At 48.1% G+C, this 19,819-nt stretch overlaps 1 protein-coding gene across 4 annotated transcripts in view; it reads right to left on the reverse strand.

Annotated features, from left to right (window-relative positions):
• Window positions 1–937: 937 nt before the first annotated feature.
• The window catches only part of LOC147443610 (uncharacterized), a 103,727-nt gene continuing 84,845 nt past the window's right edge, over window positions 938–19,819 (reverse strand). For 3 of the 4 annotated variants that reach the window (XM_086527691.1, XM_086527692.1, XM_086527690.1), the window contains 4 exons: window positions 2,056–2,133; window positions 1,829–1,981; window positions 1,623–1,731; window positions 938–1,542 (listed from right to left, as the gene is read on the reverse strand). In XM_086527691.1, coding sequence (XP_086383817.1) covers window positions 1,451–1,542; window positions 1,623–1,731; window positions 1,829–1,981; window positions 2,056–2,133 — 432 coding nt within the window. In that variant the 3' untranslated portion in view covers window positions 938–1,450. The remainder of the gene's footprint in view (window positions 1,543–1,622; window positions 1,732–1,828; window positions 1,982–2,055; window positions 2,134–19,819) is intronic. The other variant, XR_015190095.1, reaches the window with a different exon arrangement.

Below are 19,819 nucleotides of genomic sequence, written 5' to 3' on the forward strand. Positions count from 1 at the left end.
TCATATACCTGAAATTGCATGCATATATTCACTTACCTACTGGCTCTCTAATAATTAAAACCCATTACTTTCTTAGATGCTTACGCTTCCCCCCCCCCCCCCACCTCGGCACTCCATTCTCCCCACCTCCGCGGACTCCACGCTCTGCTGAAACAGCGCCTCCCCTCTCTTCCGATGCGAGTAAAGACCTCTCTCCAAATGCAGTCGCCTATGCTTGCACCTTGCTGGCCTCCTGTGCAAGCAGAGGATAGATGGCCTGCGCACGAAGTAAAGGCCTCTCTCCAAATGCAATCGCCTATGCTTGCACCCTGCTGACCTGCGCCAGCTTCGCCTCCACCTCTACCCACAAAAGACCTCTCTCTCTCTCTCTCTCTCTCTCTCTCTCTCTCTCACAGGCTGCGCACAATTCAGGCTACCCTGCACTCTCCATGCCCTGCAACCAAACAGAGGCTAGGCGCAAGGAGACACAAGCTGCTCCCTCCCCGTGACAGAAATGATATTAAAAGGCTGGATACACTGCCAATGCGGGTGCCCGTCACTTTTGATGATGGGCGGGCATGCATTACACACTGGCTACATTATTTTATCATAAAGCAAAATCATTTTCAGCAGCTGCGTCCATCGCATTGGTTCGCCGCCTGATTTTGGCTGACCTGGTAAAAGCTCAACCCCCGCCCTAGCCTCGGCAGGGGGTATCGCCTGTCCAAGACCTTGTCCTTTGCCCTTTCTGCCCTGCGTATCAGCAAACGTCGCCTAGCCTCCACGTCCGAGCGCCCAAGGTCTATAACCAGCCTAAGTCCTTCCCCTTTTCTTTCCACACTCATACATCATTTTTACAATTTATCTCAGCTGGTACCTCCTACTCACTTGTAGTCCGAGTTCCTCCACGCAACTCCAAAAGATTGTACCACGTCAAAAGTCTTATAAAGAAACAAAGTGCAATCCAATCACATGTTTTCTTTCTGGTTTATTTGAGCGTTTCTAGCTACATACCATGCAAATCATGTACCTTACAATTTGCCTTTTCTAAAAAAAAGCCACATAAATCCTTAATGGTCAAGGGAACATGAAAGAGATATATCGTGGCATCTCACTTGTATTTGGTTGAGCATATAGAGAACATATCCTGGCATCTCGCTTGTATTTGGTTAACTTAAAGCGAAAATTCACTTCAAGCCAAAAAGAAGCGACCCACTTGATGCCATACAATTTATAGGATTACATGTCATCTCTTAAGACTCTCTCAAAACTGAGGGGGAGTCAGTGACACTCATGCAGCCAATTTACTCAACACTTGAATGTGGATGGAAATTTTGCCCTCTTTTATTGCACTGGCTGAAGGGTAGACAGACACTTGCCCTGAAGGCTCCAGATGAGGACTTGCACAGTGGTGTGGCTGGTAAAAAATATGGCATCTATGTTCACTCAATTCGCCACGTCTGGGCAGCTCCTATTTTGACGATTCCTGCAAAATTGGTTCCAAATCACTCTTACCAAAGTGTAGAACTTCTGCGCAAAACTCACAACGTACTTCTACATGCCCTGCATATCACATGAGCGGTACAAATTCAGTGGGAGAAAAAAAGGGGTGAAAGGGGGGGCTTGTAAGGACATGTCGATACCTTGCTCGTCAAGAAGTTTCTGTACATCAGAGGGTCCTAACAATGCCACTGCCCGAAGCATTCGTTCCTTCAGTTCAGAGACATCGCATGGACCATACCGTGGATTCGACTGCATGAGACGAATGGCCCTTTCAGCTCTTGCCCAAAGAAAATATGCACTCACAACAGACCTGTAAGCACTTAAGCGGAGAGCTGAGGAGCCTTACAAATACGTACATGTCACCCATGCCAATACCATCCAGGATGGATTCTAGGATTTCAAGGGCATATACTTCTTCACTTGTCTCAGACAGGGGCCGCATTTTCTTTATATTCTCCTCCAGCTTTGTTAATGTTTCTTCAGAACAAAAGGGTAAGACCTGATCTTTACACATGATGTCAGTTCTTAGAGAAACAGTAGTTTGAACACAATGGAAATGCCAAGTTGACACACCTGCACCAAGAACCCATGTGCTGACTGGACGGAGCCATCTTTTTTAAGGGTCACACCGAGTCCAATTGCAGTGTTCACCTACAAATCCAACGACAGTAGCAGCAATTTTTGAGATACAGACAAATAAACTGTTAGAGCGAAGTTTCTTAATTTGCAAAAAGAGAAAAAGCACAACCCAAAAAAATTCCACCCAAAAACAAGCATGTCTTTACCCTTAAGGAAACATTTCATGAACATAAATTTTAAGTCACTGAGGTGATGAAACCATTTAGGCTAACCATCCACCAAAAGAACAGAGAAACCTCTCAATAGTTTGAGAACAATCCTGAGACCAAATCAATCCACCACTTGTAATTGAACTCAAGACCTTGTATCCTTGAGAAATCGTAAACTATCTCCCTTGCAAAAGCTCTCCTCTGCTCTCCAGCTCTGGATACAGGCGGTCCATGCTCACCTCAAGGTATGATATTGGTGCTAAATACCTACATTTTTGAACTTAAAAGTTTGTTTTGAGTGTCTTAAAGTTTCTCGAGAAAATAGTGGCAAACAATGGCAATTCTTTCACACTTGTTGATGCACTTTATGTGTCACGGATCAAAAAGAACCTTTTGTCTGTATTTGCACTTGCAAGACTTACAATTCATGATCTCAGTTCCGGTGATGAAATCGTTGCATCTGACATTTTGTGTTGTGGAGTGTATAAGCTCACTTTGTAAGACAAGTGTGCATAGAATTTTGCAAATGCATTTGTGTATTCAAAGATTGTTTCAGTTGCAAACTTTGGCATGCACATTTTGTGCATCTGAATTTTGCCAAGCTTGCTGCATTTGCAGAAATCTGATCTCGTTGCAACTTTGCCGCCTCTTGAAGCACCTTCTAAGCATGTTTGTGAAGGCTTTATTTTGGGTAAGTTCATCGTTCGAAGTTTCCAAAAGAGGGTTCAGTAATGGCTACATGCAGGTTACAACTTGTGCATAGTTGATGTTTGTGGGACTATGCCAACTCCATCCTTGGATAATTACCTGAACTTCGTGACTTCCATTGCTGATTACTCCAAGCATGCATGGGTGTATCCGCTTGAAGCTAAGTCCAACGTATTCATGTACTTCAAGCAGTTTTTGGTTCTGGCCGAAAATGTCTCTAAATGTACTATGGGTACCCTGCATTCAAATTCAAGGGGGGAGTATATATCTCATGAGTTTAAAATGCATTTCTGGCTAGTCGTGGAATAAAACACCAATGTACAGTGCGTATACGCCTCAACAAAATGGTATTGCTAAAAGAAAAGCAGGTCGCTTACGGAGACGGCACGATGTAAAGAGTCAAGCTTTACTACATTTGTTTTGGCTTGAGGCTTCCTGTGTGCTACTTAGGTACTTAGCAAGTGTCCTACCAAAGCCTTGCAGTCTAAGACTCTTTATGAAGCATAACATGATAAGAAGCCATCTATTGATCACATGAGCGTCTTCGGTTTCTTAGCTTATGTCACAAGGCGGGCACCACGTGCCAATAGAAAAAACAGGCTGAACAGACTTTTAACCTTCAATAACAACTGACCTGAAAGAGAGAGACGACACGCAACACAGAGTGGCGGAATTCAACCCCAGAGAGTATTGGCCCCAAACCTTGGCGCCCATTTCGGTATTTCTTTATATTGCATCAACACAGTACAAGCCGATACTCCAGACTCTGCACCTTCTCCAGGAAGCATGCTAGAGAATGAGCCCTAACCTCATATTTAAAGGCCCTTGGCCTGAAAAGCAGTTATAGTGAAAAGCCTTCAAAACTCAAAAGCTTCTGGTCCAAAAAGCAATGCCAAAAGCTGCCAGCATAAATTACGAAAAATTCGTACAGCCTGCCACGTCATTAGCCAACGAAAAACGCGGATTTCCTTACAGCATGCCACATCATCATGTCAGCACAATTTTCGAAAATCTGCCACGTCATCAGCTTTTGTGTGTCTGCGGGTCCTGCTTTATTTTAATCCTTTGTGTCACTTGGGGCCACATCAGACGGGGTCCGCATAAGTTGGTAGGACTTCTTCTTCTGTTACTTGTTCTTCTTAGGGTTTAGGCCCCTTGGCCGACATCTGCAAGTTGACTCCATTCTTCAGGGCTTTGACACGTCAGCAGTTTGTTACATCTCCCCTTCTTGAAAGAGAGTAATCGTCCGCGATTACAACATATCTGCAAAACAACTCAAGTTAACTATAAAAAAAAAAATCTGAGGGACAATCAATTTGCTCTTTTTATTAAGGAGTTAGCTTCTCCTTTCTACTCCTTTCTACTCTTTTGATCAAGGAGTTAGCTTCTCCTTTCGGCTGTTTTGATCAAGGAGTTAGCTTCCCCTTTCTGCTCTTTTGATCAAGGAGTTAGCTTCTCCTTTCATCCAGATCGGAACTCTTGATATTCCGGTGTGGTAAAATTAGCCATCACACCTAGACCGTACTAATCTTCCACGGGTGTCTTGATGAACTAAAAAAATTACAACCCAAGGCAATCTCATCCAATTAGGAATATTCAGTAATTGGCACATCACAATGCAACACAAATGCTGACATATGCATGTTACAAGACATAGAAACATAAAGCCGCCGATGAACACCCCCCCCGCAAATAAACATCCAGGTCCGGGCCATGAGCTGTTCAACGACTCCCTCATCACTCCTCCCGCAAATAACCTAAAAAGGTCCGAGCCATGAGATATAGAGGCCTTTTACAACAAAACGCCCCCCAGACCGTACCCTGCGTCGTTTGGAGGTGCTGAGAGTAACCACTGCTCAGACTTCTTAATAATCCCCCCGTAAATAACCACAAGGGTCCGAGCCATGAGTAAAAACAACACTTTTCAATCATTCAATACTCCCCCCGCAAATAACCACAAGGGTCCGGGCCATGAGTATGAACAAGCATTCTCAAACATCTTTTCTCACTACTCCACCTGGGAGTAAAATCACCAATCATTGAAACCAGTATTAAAACCAGAGTGAAACAATTCAAATCGGCACCAAGACAGGTTCAAAACAGATATCATTCATTTCAAACAAAGCTTCAAACAATACTTTCTCAAACAAAGTTCAAAAGTATCTAACTATAGAACAACTAGAGAGTTCATTCAGGGTTTTGTTCGGACAACCGAACTTTGAGGACGACTGGCTTGCCCTTCTGCATCACGATGATGGTTCGGTTCCGAACTTGGAGAGTCGCATCGTTCTTGTCATGCCAAGGCATGCCTAATAGAACGTCACAATTGCCCAACTTCATAATGTGGAAATCGGCTTTTCCATGATAATCTTGGATAGTCACTGGAAGAGCACCAATGAGTGGTACCACTTTGCCCTGTGGCTAGCTCAGCTTCAATTCTCCACCCTCTGCATCATAATCAAAGTCCATCTGCTTCAAGAATTGTGGATGGATGAAGTTCTCTGTAGCTCCTGGGCCAAAGAAAATTAGGGCTTTCAAACCATTGACTTTGCCATACGCTCGACACAATTCATTTGTACTTTCAAGGCGTATGCCATAGATGTCAGGTACTAATCCAATGGCCGGTTTAGCTCGTTTGGCTGGAGATGGTCCTAGGTTTCTGTCGACCGTCGACGCGGGAGTCGACTCCGCAGGTCTGTCAGTGCGTTGGGGACAACCAAAATAGCTATGTCCTGTTTGAAAGCATCCAAAACATCGGCCTTCTTGTAGTAAGGTGTCTCGTTGTTGAGGTGTCAAACGAGGCCTTTGTGGTTGACTTTCACGAGACTCTCAAGAATTTGTTCGTTGTTGTCGAGAGTTGTGGTTAGTGGCCAGAGATTCTTATGTGGTAAACTCTAGCTTTCCCTTCATCAGTTTGTAGCCGACCGCGGCATGGTCCATAAGTTCTTGCATGGTAGAGACTTGCTTGGATAGACAATATTCCTGCAATGGTGATGGTAGTCCAATGGTGTATCGCTCGCATTGGGCCTCCCAGGGAACAGATCTAAAAAAAGACACCGGAAGGTATACATTGAGAAACCTTTGGTTTTATTCGTCCATGGTTTCAATGGCTAGCATTTTCAAGTTGCCCCACTCTGCCAAAATCCGGACTTTAAACATCGAAGTCATGTAACTACGTGCAAAAACTGTCTTGAAAGCATGCCAGGTCCTTGGAGCATGTTGTTGTGTCGCGATTGAACTCCATCATTGCATAGCATTATCTTTAAGAAATCCTGCTGCTCGAGAAATCTTTGATTCTTCTGTATAGTTCCCCAAAGCATAGATGTTGACGAATTGCTGTAGGAACTGCAATGCTTTCTTGCGATTTTTCACCTTGGAAAAAGTGAAAAAATTCACTGTCATGCCACCATCTTTGAAATCTTTGGGTTAGTTAGGCGCATATCCTGGGTATGGATAATAAGGGTATCCATATGGGCTCCAACCATTGTAGCCTGGTGGCGATGGTGGTGGAGGTGGGGGCAATGGCGGTGGCAAAGGCGGTTGCACTGGATCAGGGTCAGATGGCTGCACCATATTCTTGAAGACTCCCCGGATTGGAACAGACGGCTAAGAAGGTTGCCGGTTGGAAGCTCTCGTACTTTTTGCTGCCAGAGGAGGAGGTACCACCTAGGGCATCAGAGGGGGTAATGTAGTTCAAAAATTGTTGAAAACTTTGCAGCATCGGAAGATTTTGCTGAGGATGCCGCGAAAGAATGTCGTGGAGTTAGCTGAGCAGGAGCTGCAAATATTCTGTTGAATCCATGAATTCCAAGTATTGGGTTCTTAATTGGCTTATGCCCTGTAAGACACTGCGGTGAAGACGGGAGCGCGCCCGATACGCGATGAAGTAAGGGTGGGAGTGGCTAATAAGTCCGGGTTGGAGGGCGAAGATACCTCAATTAAAATTCCAATAGCTTTGTCTGCTCTTTTGTAGGACCGGTATGCTTTCAGAAAAGCACAAGGCGGGCACCACGTGCCAATAGAAAAGAACAGACTGAACAGACTTTTAACACTTCAATAGCAACTGAACTGAAAGAGAGAGACGACACGCGACACGGAGTGGCGGAATTCCACCCCAAAGAGTATTGGCCCCAAACCTTGGCACCCCTTTCGGTATTTCTTTATATTGCATCAACACAGTACAAGCCGGTACTCCAGACTCTGCACCTTCTCCAAGAAGCATGCCAAAGAATGAGCCCTAACCTCATATTTAAAGGCCCTTGGCCTGAAAAGCAGTTATAGTGAAAAGCCTTCAAAACTCAAAAGCTTCTGGTCCAAAAAGCAATGCCAAAAGCTGCCAGCGTAATTTACGAAAATCCGTGCAGCCTACCACGTCATTAGCCAACGCAAAACGCGGAATTCCATACAACATGCCACGTCATCATGTCACCGCAATTTTCAGAAATCTGCCACGTCATCAGCTTTTGTGTGTGTCCGCGCGGGTCTTGCTTTATTTTAATCCTTTGTGTCACTTGGGGCCCCATCGGACGGGGTCCCCATAAGTTGGTAGGACTTCTTCTTCTGTTACTTGTTTTTCTTAGGGTTTAGGCCCCTCGGCCGGCATCTGCAAGTTGACTCCATTCTTCAGGGCTTTGACATGTCAGCAGTTTGTTACAGCTTATGCTTTGGTACCACAAAAGCAGCACACAAATGATAAGGCTGCCCAATGCATTTTTGTTGGTTACAATCCTAAAATCAAGGGTTACAGGTTTACCATCCGCAAACAAAGCGTATCTTGGTTTCACAAGATGTTGTATTTGTGGAGGATTCCGCTTAGCTCTTGTTATCACGTACCAGAGACAATAATGTAAGTTCATAGGACATTTATGAAACTTTGTTGCCTCTTTTTAATGGTGGAAACTTAAACATAAGTTCCAGTAAGACAACAGACTAGCCAATTAGGGTTTTTAAAAATGTCACACATCAACTTATTACTGATATAGATGTACATAATGTACTTGGTGTGGAAAGGGTTGAGAATGAAGAGGCTAGGGTTATGCCTAAATGGCTCGTGCATACTTTGCATGACAATGAATTGGATGCACCTATGTCTAGTCGTACTCGTTCAAGTTCTCGCCATGCATCATATGCATCAGATTGTTATGCTTTGGAACCTCTTTCTTTTGATAAAGCGTTGGTATGAAGTGGATTTATAAGTTAAAACGTAAGCCGTATGGTCAGATTGATCGCTACAAGGCGAGACTTGTCACAAGTTGGTGACGTGGCGTGCCCAACCTGAGAGGACAAGGGGTTAGAGTTCAAAACTCTAACCCGGCAAAAGTTGTGGCCGAGGGGCCTAAGAAGGGATTAGGATTTTGAAAACCTAACCCACCAACTTAAAAAACTGTTAGAGCACCGCCTGAGCAGCCTAAACCCTAAATTATCAAGAGCTTGAGATCTGGAGTAGATTTCCGCGACTTGCATTGAGGGTGACACATGAAACTGTTGTACCAATTTCCACGATTTGCACTGGCTGAAAAGCTTAAAAGATAGCGCTTGATTTTGAGAGCAGTTTCTTTTGGTGTCCTGGTGCTTTTGGATGGGAGTTTTTGGGCATCCCTTGTACTGTTTATAAGGACTCGTTTGGTCAGTCTCTCAAGAGTATCTGCATGTCGAGTCTCACAGAGAAGTGGACCCTCATGTTACAGGCTTGGACACTCAATATCAACACACGAACAAACTGCAAAATCACTAAACTTTATGAGAGAAGAAGAAGAAGAAGAGAGTTTTAACGTCGTAGGAATCTATCCCAAGAGACCTTAAAGATCTAGCCGATGAGGAGTTGAACTCAAGACTTGTTATTCAAGAGGGAAATGGCATAACCAATCTACCACACTTGGGTGATAGAAAGGTTATACCGTTTTCCTCTTTTTATTAGCACCCACACACACACACACACCCAAGAAGAGGAGAGAGAGAGAGAGAGAGAGAGAGAGAGAGAGAGAGAGAGAGAGAGAGAGAGAGAGAGAGAGAGAGAGAGAGAGAGAGAGAGAGAGAGAGAGAGAGAGAGAGAGAGATGAAATGAAATGAAATGTTATGTTAACGTCTTCAAAAGGCCAAAATGACCTATGAAACCAATCTGTTACAAAATGGTGAATCTAGGACCATGTCTGGGTACAAAAGAACTAGAACAAAGATACTACTAGAATCCATCCTCATCTGCACTCTAGATGTCAAGAGAGTGGCTCGAATCCTCTGCTGTAGTCTTCGTCGATGCTCTATAGCCCCGCTCCTCAATCGTGGCTGTCTTGATCTCCATAGCTCCAGTGCTCGGTCGATGAGAGTGCCGGTAGTGGTCGAATGAGTGTGGGCCAAGCTCAACGGTGATGGCTACTCCTCTGGCTGTCCCATATCTAGTGAAAAGAAATCTGTAATGTGTCTTTGGGACTGTCTCTCTCTATCTCTCCCCAGTAAAGTGTCTATATCTGTGTAACTCAAGTAGATATAGCCCAAGACATCTCTGATCCTCATAACTCATGACCCTAGAGAAAGGACCGAAACCCTCTCTGAATAAGCAGTGGAAACGGCCCCGTATATCATAGTACACAGTGCAATGACATATGTAATGTAGATCTGTCTCTGGTTCTAGTTGGCATAAGCGGCATATCCTGTTGTCTGTTGGTATCCCTCTGAATCTACTAGTCTCAATCTCCAGCTGATGTGAGGATGTGCGCATCTGACCAATGGCACACCGCAAACCATGAGACATATGTTTGTCCATGTAGCTGGGTCGAATCACAAACCCATCTCCTGTGAGGTGGAGAAGATGCTCTCTATAGAAAGCCATCTTCGTGCCCAACTCCTGTGGCGGATCTATCCATGTCCTCCTGGTATCCAGCTGGATCAGGTCCTAACGAATGAGTCTAGTAATCTCCACCCGCATCGAGGGTGCTTGAAGAGAGTATCGGAAAGGGGGCAGCCTGTCCATGGTGAAGCCATGCGTCTGAAACCATGATGTCATCTGTGCATACCAGCATGATGTGTCCCCCTCAAGAGCTAACTGTCTAGAAGACTCAAAGGCCAATCTAGCATATCTGTCTCTAGTAGCATCCCACAAGCTGTGCACAAAGGAGACTGATCTGGTAAGCGCCTCAATCTCCATAGAAGGGGCAACTAGCTCTGCTCGAATGATAGAGCATGAGGTACGGATGCCTTGGCTCTGATCAATCAAGAGATCATAGATACCAATGGCCTCTCCATACGTCTCCAACCATCCTGGCCTATAGAAGGTCCCCATATCTGCACCCCATACAACATAGCTGAGGCTACCAAAGTATCAAAGAGCCATAACTTTGTCCGAGGTTCCTGGAACTGAACCTGCGAATGCATCCTCTCCAAGCCTCCCAAGGCCGCAAAAGCTCTAGTCAGTCTAGTCTCTGCTGCTCTCCCCAAAGAAAACCTCGGCCAGGTGAAGACAACCCCAAGGTAAGTGTACGCATCTGTATACTCTACAATCTCCTGACCATATGTGAAAGTCGGTGCTGATCTCCTGATCCACTGTGGTGTGGTGTTAAACACCATAACCTTGGTTTTACCAAGGTTTAGAGACAATCCACTATCCTCTGCAAAACTGTGTAATGCATCCAATTGTCGCTGCATACCCTCTGACGAGTCAGATATCAACACAATATCATCAACATATAACAACAATGGGATCCACATCCCTGCCAGCTAGGCACCTCTATCACCCTCTATGTCAATGTAATCAGACACCTCATCAACGTACATACCAAATAGAGTAGGAGACATTGGGCAACCCTGTTTCACCCCAATGGTGGAGTGAACTAAATCAGATATCCCCTCCGGAGTGCGTACATGTCCCATCATTGATTTGTATAGAGCCATGATCCCCCGAATCAACATTATGGGCACCCCCATCTCCTGCAGTCTGCGCATCCATCGAGCTCTCGGTACCATGTCAAATGCTTTGCGGAAATCCACAAAGCCACAATAAATCCGTCTCCCATGTGACCTGCCCTCCTCAATGATGGCTCTGAGTGTCAGAATATGATCAAGAGTGGAGAAGCCCCTCCTGAAACCGGCCTAGCCCTTTGCTCGTACACCCTCACCCTCTGTCCAATTACTCAACTTCTGCTCAAGAATGGATGCATACAACCATGCCAATGTGTGCCCAACCATAATAGTGTGGTGATTCCCAAGCTCTGTAGGATCGCCTGCTTTGAAGATAGGCACAATAGTAGACAAACCTCCAAGTCTCAGGTAACCCCTCACACATAGCACGATTGAACAACACTGCAAGAACCTCTACCAACATATCTCTAGCATGTATAAAGTGCTCTGCTACTAGACCATCATGATCATATGCCCTGCTGGTCCTAATCCTGTCAATGGCTCTCTTTACCATCTCAGTGGTAAAGAAGGTGCTGGTAGGTGGGCATGGCTCTGTAGGATCTGGGAGGGGGTCTTGTCCAGGAACCGTATATAACGATGAGGCATACTGGCCCCACACATCAGGAGAAGTAATCACTAGGGGAGGGGAGTGCTCATGAAAGAATCGCCATGCCTCTCCTGAGTCTCTACTCAAGAACAACTAATACAAGTCTCGCTCCATCTGGGCCAAGCAAGCTCGTTTCTTCCGTCGCACAAGGCGCCGGGAAGCAATCCGAGATTGTCTGTAAGTGATGACTCCTAAAAGAAGATCCCTCTGAAGCTGGGCTCTCATCTCTCTGCACTCCTCATCATACCAACTATTATGGGGCATGCTCCCAGAATGTCGTCTCCGACCCGGCTGAGTGTGTGGATATGCCTTTGATGGTGCAGCATGCAATGTCTCAGTCACTAAAGTGGTGCACTCCTCCACTGAGAGGCCAGGACCAGTCGTGCATAGACGACTATAGATCTCCTCTGTATAAACTGAGTCAGTCTCTGGTGTAAATGTATAATGGGTATGTGACCTGCCTCCTGATGTCTGGGTTGTACTATACTGCTACTCCTCTTAAACCTCTACTCTCATATGCGCAACTATCCCTAAATAGCCCTGCTACTCCTCTTAAACCTCTGATCTCACGACTATCCTGTGGGCTGTCTCCCCTTTGTATCCCACCACATGTGGCATAAGCTGTCCAGGCCCCAAGGGCCTGATGAGTCTATGAGAAGAAAACAATGTCCATGTCTCTGAAACTATCCTCAAAGGCACCAACTTCCAACCTCATAGATCCATTACAATTCCAAGTAGCCATCTTCACTGTGGTCCCATGGTCTCACACCGTCATGTAGAGCGCCGCTCTACAATCACCACTCTCGACCATCTTTCCCTTCTCCCTTGCTGCCGTAATCTCTAGCACTACCTCTCTCATATGCGCAAGCTGTGAGAGAGTGAGATCATCACCGAGGAAAATAACTGTCTTATTGAGAGTAGGCCTCTTTCTCAAGAATTCCTTCTTTTCTTCCAAGGAGAGGAAGCGTAGTATCAGAGCTCTCCCTTTTGAAGATTCTCCCGCGCCATCGCCCACTCTCCATGCCTTTGTGTGTGAAGGCTTGTCCACCCCCATCATGGATGCCAGGCTTGTGACCTCTTTTTCCGCATTGTTTATGTCCTTGAGGCCGGTTACCCTCACATGTAGAGCCCGCATCCTCCTCCTTTGTTCCTCTTCGAGGGTCATGTTAATAAGAGTGGGTGTACAAGGAGCTTCCTTACCTTTCCCTTTCTTGGCAACCTCAACCCATTTTTCAGCATCCTCTACTTTCTTTTGTGTTGCGGAGATGACTGCGGCCCATGACTCCTTCTCCTCACCTTCCTTGATAACCCGTATTTCTTCTCTCATGGCATTCAATTCTTCCATCATGGATACCTGAATTTCGCCTTCTTCGAGCGGCCCACTTTTTGGTTGTAGATTTCGAATGATGGAATCTTGGATGACCACTTTCTCCTCGAGCGAAGCGATCCTCCTACGCATGTCGTCTCTTTCTTCGGTCCATCTTTGAAGAACAGTGCTCCTCTCCTTCCTCCACTCTTCCACTTCGTTTCTCCATTCTCTCATATCCTTCTCTATTGCCGACATCCTTTTCCCTGTCCGCATGAAAGAGGCTTTGTGGGCGGCTGGCGACAGATGCGTCTTCTTACACGTGGGGGAAGCCGACGTGGGGGAAGCCGTTGGCACTTCGCCAATGCTTTCCATGAGAGAGAGAGAGAGAGAGAGAGAGAGAGAGAGAGAGAGAGAGAGAGAGAGAGACTCTAAAACAACAAAAAAAATACAAGAAACCCTAGAAAACAGCAAGAAACGCATGTGAAACCTTAAAAAACGGTAAAATACAGATTTGAAACCCTAAAAAACGGCAAAAAATAGTACCAAAACCCTAAAAACAGCAAGAAACGGTGACAAACCCTTAAAAAACAGAAAAAAACAGACGAAACCCTAAAAAACAGCCAAAAAATAGTTTTGAAACCCTAAAAATAGCAGAAAAACAGTGACAAAACCCTAAAAACGGTCAAAAAGCAATTTCGAAACCCTAAAAACAGCAAAGAGGAAGTGGCGAAACCCCCATGTGAGAGAGAGAGAGAGAGAGAGAGAGAGAGAGAGAGAGAGAGACGACGTGACACGGCGGAGTTCCGTGCCCAGGAGCACTGGCCCCAAAGCCTGGTGCCCCTTTCGATATTTCTTTATTATTATGTCGCAACAAGACAACTCCCGAGGGTCCTCTACTCTCAGACCCTGCGTCCAGATGCTCCGCAGCGTAAGGCGAAAGGGCTCTTTTTAAACGGGCTCGTAGGACGGTAGACTTTAGCTTTTACCTGATTCTTTACTTGAAAAACTTTACGACACAGAGGAACTCACGAATCACAAATAAACCTGTGACTGGAATTAACACTTCAAACCAACCACAGCCTAGCAACTAGAGTGCTACCAAGAAGAAAGCGACACCCTGTAGGCAAAGACTGGCACCCCTTTCGGTATTTCTTTATTCTTATTGCGAATAGACGATCCGAACACTTTCACCTAACTTTCACCAAGCTGCCCAAACCTGTCCATGGCTGTAATTGCAGGTTTTTGACCCAATTTCGCCAACATAACGACGCAAAAACCTCTGTAGGTCAAAAGTACACGTCAAGGACACTTTCCCTTGCGGTTTGGAAGCTTTCCAGTGAGCAGCAAGTCAATTTCAGTTGTCATTCCCTGTTTTGACATTGTCAGGTGCCTAAAGCCCTGCTTAAGCATCCCGAGGGTTTCCCAAGGCTCCTCTAGCGATTAACTGCAGTTTAGGTGCAAAACCCTAAACCTACAGAAAAACACAGCAGGCTGTAATTTTCTGTTTTGGATCGTTTTGGGCGGAGCGAACACGTCTACGCGTATCTTAGATGCTCCTGTACGCAATGGGATAGCTCCCCTTTAAACGGACAAGTTTTCACGCGAGAAAACTCTCCGTTTTCGCAATCCCTCGCGATGGAGTTATGCGTATCTGTGGGGGATTAGCAATTAGCTAATCCGGTTCCTGTACAGAAGGCCTTTGCCTTGGCAAACGTGCATAAAACCCCACAACTGTACATGGTCATATGAGAAGCCCAACTAGTGGGGCATTACCATATGTGCAAAGGGGAGAGAGAGATGCACGAGAGCAAATCATCGCACTACATAGAGCAAGGGAGAAGGCAAGTTTTCCATTAAAGTTGTGATCACCTACACCCACTACTCACACACACACTGTAGTCACTTATGAAGCTAAAAATCAGTCCCCCTCTCTCAAAATGGGCGCCCCCTCAAGGACGAGGCTTCTAGAGAGCGTGTAGCCTGCACGTTGCTCTCCTACTGCCATGTGTCCAGTTTGCCTCTTTTGAGTTAAATTTCCTAGTACCCACCAACTTATAGCGTGTGGCGAGGGGCCTAAATGACTTTGAATTGAGCCGAGACACCCTTTCACTGCTCGGATTCCAGTGCCGACTAGCCCGACCATCTAGTGGCGACCTGCCCTTCTCGACTGCGGGTGAAACTCTCAGCCGTCCGCCGTTTCACACTGGCCACACAATGTTTGACCATTTGTGACTTCAAAAAGAGGGTCCCAAAATCAAAGAAAAATCAAGGGAAAGAAACCAACAACTAGGGTTAGTGGTTGCCACAACCTCGTGACACTTTTAAACTTACATGGGATGCCTAAAGAGGATGAGGTCTCTTCCTCTAAACTGCAAGATGGTTTCATGTGCCTTCTAGACTTTTCTTACTTTTTTGGCTTTTTCTACGCTTCTTCTGCATTTTTCGACCTCGCTAGAACTGGAGAAAGACGAATTGGTGGAACTCTCCGAAGACGAAGAAAAATTTGGGTCGTCCACGAAACAAACACGCTTCTTGGATCTGCCCCACCATCTCGAAAGTCGATTTCCGGCCCAAATAATCGGGGGAAATCCATTGATTTTCTGCTCTAAGCTTTTCCTCAATTGGTTTGCCTTTTTTTCTGGAGCTTTGTCAAACTCTTTCTACGAGTACAATTTCTCCTTTTTTGCACTCGGCCTATCTTTCTGCTTCATTACCAACGTGAGAGGAGAATTGACGACCTCTTGTCATCTAGAATGAATCTTGTCAAGCGGGTAATTCTTTAGGTGATTCACATATTTCAGCTCCTTGGATTACTTGATCAATCTTTTCATACACATGATTACTTTACGGGCTCGCTGCTGCTGCTACACCTTCGCACGCCCCCACTCCCCCCCCCCCCCCCCCCCCCCCCCCCCCCCCCCCACCTCAGCCCGCTGCCTCCCCCCCCTGCTCATATGCCTCGCTGTCTACCCCCGCCCGCTGCCTGCCTGCCTGCCCGCCCACTGCCTGCCCCGCGCTGCCTTCTAGCCACAGCCGCCCCCGTCACCCCCTCCTGCTACCGCTAGCGCTTCGACCCTCCCCAGCCCGCTGCCCCCCCCGGCCCCGTCTTCCCGCCCGCCTCGGTTTCTCCCCGTCAACCCCTGTAATTCGCCTCCTCAGCATTGTTTCAATTTTTGGGGCAGTGTTTCCTGCGCCTGATTGCAGCGTCCACCCGTCGACCTCTTCTTACGACACAGCAGTAGACACAGATGGAGGATCCAGCTTCGCCACAGAGGGACTCGCCAGAAGCCCCCTCGCCCGACCCCGCTGAGCCCACCATTCGACTTGCTCTCTCGCCGACAAAGCAAGCGAGCCTTGCCGCAGAGGTAGAGCGATTGTGCAGGCGACTTCGGTCATTTGCAAGATTCTCGGCACCCGACCTAGCAGAGGAGAGCTGCGAGACCTTCTCCAGGCCCGCCTTCTCGCAGAGGTGGGCAAGATCTTGGATGTCCAGATTCTCGGACGGGGGTACTATTAGATCGAGTTTGAGACCTCCGAGATGGCGTCCAAGGTCATAGCTATGAGTCCACTGGCCATCCGAGCATCACGCGCCCACTTTCGACAGTGGCAACATGGTTTTGACCCGGCTTCGGATGTTCTAGTAGAGGAGGCAGACATCCCATCTCAGTCTGCTTTCCGGGTTTACGGAGGGAGTACCTACCACTTCTTTCCAGGATCCGCTCCGCCATCGGGACTGTCCTGGAGACACCTCGTACGGCAGCATCAGTAGTTGCCAAGGCGGCTGGCATCCCCTCAGTTCGAGTTTTGGTCAGAGATACCGGTCATCCTTCTGCCTCGGGTGAGTGGGGGTTGGTTTAGACAGTGTGGAGTACTCAGGCCTCCCGAACCAGTGCTTCATTTGCCGACAGATGGGCCACCTAGCGAAGGCCTGTCCACGGAGGAGGCCGCGACCTGCACCACAGCCTCAACCCTAGCCTGTCAGGGTTAGACCGCAGCCACAATCAGCGGCACAGCACACAGATTCAGAGCCACCCTCCGAGCTTGGGGCTCAAGCGGAGGAGGGGTGGCAGCAGGCCCGTGGCCGTCGACGCCAGGGGCCACAGCGACAGCCTGGCACTCAAAGTGGCCCTCAGGTGCCTACTCAACAGCAGTGGGTTCCCACGGGGAACCGCTTTGGTTCCTTGAGCAGGAGGAGTCCCCTACGCCAGCCTCCACCTTCGCTTCACCCTCAACAGCCGCTCCCCCTTCAGAGTTCCCCTCCTCCTCCTCCTCCTCCTCCCCGCCTTCTGCTCCCGTCGCCTCTCCACCTCGCCCCTCTACCTCTGTCGCCCCATCCCGCCCCTCTTCTCCTCCGCTCCCCCCAGCTCCTTCTCCCCCCCCTCCTGCTCCAGTTCCACAGTCGACTCAGGAGACTGGTCCCTCTCCGGCGGCTAGGAGATCTCTTGGCAGTGCCTTTGCCACGAGTCGCCTAGCGAGAGAGGGTCAGCCCTTCTTGCGGCCCACTCTGCAGATTTAGACATCTTCCCTTGCAGCTATCCCTCGTGGTCTGACGAGCATTGACCTCCGACGCCGCTGGGACTTCTTCGACTACGGGTTCACTTGCTTTCTCGGCGATTCCGCAGCAGACCACGAGGCAGCCTGCTTCAGGGTCCATGCTTTGTTCCTCGCCGCTAGGGGGACAGAGGCCTTGGACTCAGCAGTTGGTTTCTCCTTCCCCCTCTGTTGTATGGCCGAGACAGAGTGGTCACTCGACTCAGTGTTGGGATGGTTGCATACACAGGTCCTCGAGTTCTCTCATCACATGGGAGAACTTGGAGTTACAGATTTGCTACAGACTTTGTGGCCATTGGCCAAGTTTGCGGTGACACCCCCAGACGCAGCAGGCTGTAGGCACATTGTGGTGTACTTCTTTGCTGATACGCAGTGTTTGCCTTGCTATGTATACATTCATGAGGACTCCTCGACAGAGGAGGTTGCTTTACGCACGGCTCGCTCTGCTTGGGCTTGGGCTAGGCACTCACTATAATCACGCCTATCTAGAGGACGCTTGGATGCGGATTACTCCCCATCCAAGCCAGCCTCGAAGATAGCCCGTCTTGCTGTTGCGGCAGCATCTGTTCTCTCTCGCTCCCTATGAGGATCGTCTCATGGAACGTGCAGGGACTAGGTGGGCCCCAGTTTCAGCAACAGCGGGGCTGATTGCGTCACGAGCTTTAGCGTTGCCTTGTGGGAGGAGAGATTGATCTCCTTATGCTTCAGGAGCACCATCTATGTGAGAGCCGAATTCGGCGATGTGGTCAGATTTCGCGTGGATGATATGATACCTTTTGGTCAACTGCTTTTGGACCTGGAGGCATCTAGGGTGGGGTATGTATGACTATTGTGGATTCATTGCAGCAGGCCATTGTGGGCAGAGGGATTATTGTGCCAGGCAGGGCTCAGTGGATTACTATGCAGGTTCAGGACAGCCTTGTGGGCTTCCTGAACATCTATGCGCCCAATGTGGCGAGTGCTCGTGCAGAGTTTTGGTCACAGATTGTTGAGTCTTTGCCGCAGGCCGATCATTGGTGTATAGGAGGGGACTTCAACATGTTGGAGGACCCTTCTGACAGGATTGGAGGCAGCCATGCTACTGTGCATGGAGTCGAGTTGGTAGCTTGGGAGAGGTTGTGTATGACTTTGAGGGTCTCGGATACATGGCAGCACTCTGGCTTTGTGAGGCCTCCAGCCAGTCTTGCCTTCTCTAGATCGGACCGCAGTGGGAGGAGTGAATCTATCGCGGATAGATCGCTTCTACACTAGTGACCACTTCAGTGACTTGGGGGGATCAATGGGCATCCTCGCAGGGACATCCTTCTCGGACCATGCACCAGTGATCCTCACAGTGGGGCAGACAAGCAGAGGAGTGACGATGCTTCGCATCCCAGAGCGGGTCTTGTTGGACTCGGCACTCAAAGAGAGGGTAGAGGCTCTCTGGACAGAGGGCATGGACAGCCAGGTTCCCCCTGCAGACAGAGTGGCCTTAGGCCTAGCTCAGCTTAGCCACTTTTTTCTTCAGGAGTCTCTGGCTCGCCGGGCTGCAGCGAGAGAGGAGGAGCAACGTCTCAGACGAGGCATTGCTTCACTACAGAGGATGCAGGAGCAGCATCCAGACAGTCCATGGTTGGAGGAGCAATTACAGCAGGCTCGACAGGAGCTTGCTAGCACAGAGGAGAGGCATCATGAGTTTGCCTTCCACCGACAGGCATCTGAGTGGACTCAGGTGGGTGACAGAGTGACTGGTGCTTTTTTTGAGACAGTGGGACCTCGGCACTCGCATGCCAAGGTCAATCAGTTGAGGAGACCCGATGGGTCAGTTGCTTGTGAGCCCGAGGATATGCGTGTAGTTGCTACTGACTTTTACCGTGAGTTACTGTCGGCTGAGCCCCAGTCAGAGCGGCAAGATGCATGCAGGGAGCAGGTTTGGGCACAGATGCCTTGTCTTGTGACAAAGGAGATGCGCTAGAGGCTAGAGATGCCACTTCAGCTTGAGGAGCTGCACACGGCTTTTAGGGCCCTCCCTCATGGTAGCTGTCCAGGTGAGGATGGGTTGACTCCCAGCTTTTTCTTGGAGTACTAGGACCTGCTTGGCCCAGATCTTTGTAGTGCCTTTTAGTACATTTTGCACACAGGGGTGATGCCTGATAGCATGAGTGAGGGCCTAATCTACCTCATTCCAAAGGAGGGTGGCTCCTTGGATGAGATTCGACAGTGGCGCCCCATCACCATCCTCAACTCAGCCTACAAAATTCTTGCCAAGGCTCTGAGTTTGAGGATTCAGCCACTTTTGGAGAGCCTTATACATGGGACTCAGACAGGTTGTGTCAAGGAACGCAATATCCTTGACAACGTCTTCACTTTTTGGGAGGCTTCTGCCCTGGCACAGCTTCGTGGGGAGGACCTTGTGATTCTTCTTCTCGATTTTGAGAAGGCATACGACAGAGTTGACTGGAACTTTCTAGAGGGCACTCTACGCAGGATGGGCTTCTCAGATGC

Source organism: Adiantum capillus-veneris, chromosome 13 (genome assembly GCF_014529385.1).
Source record: "Adiantum capillus-veneris isolate H3 chromosome 13, ASM1452938v2, whole genome shotgun sequence".
Classification (NCBI taxonomy): Eukaryota; Viridiplantae; Streptophyta; class Polypodiopsida; order Polypodiales; family Pteridaceae; genus Adiantum; species Adiantum capillus-veneris.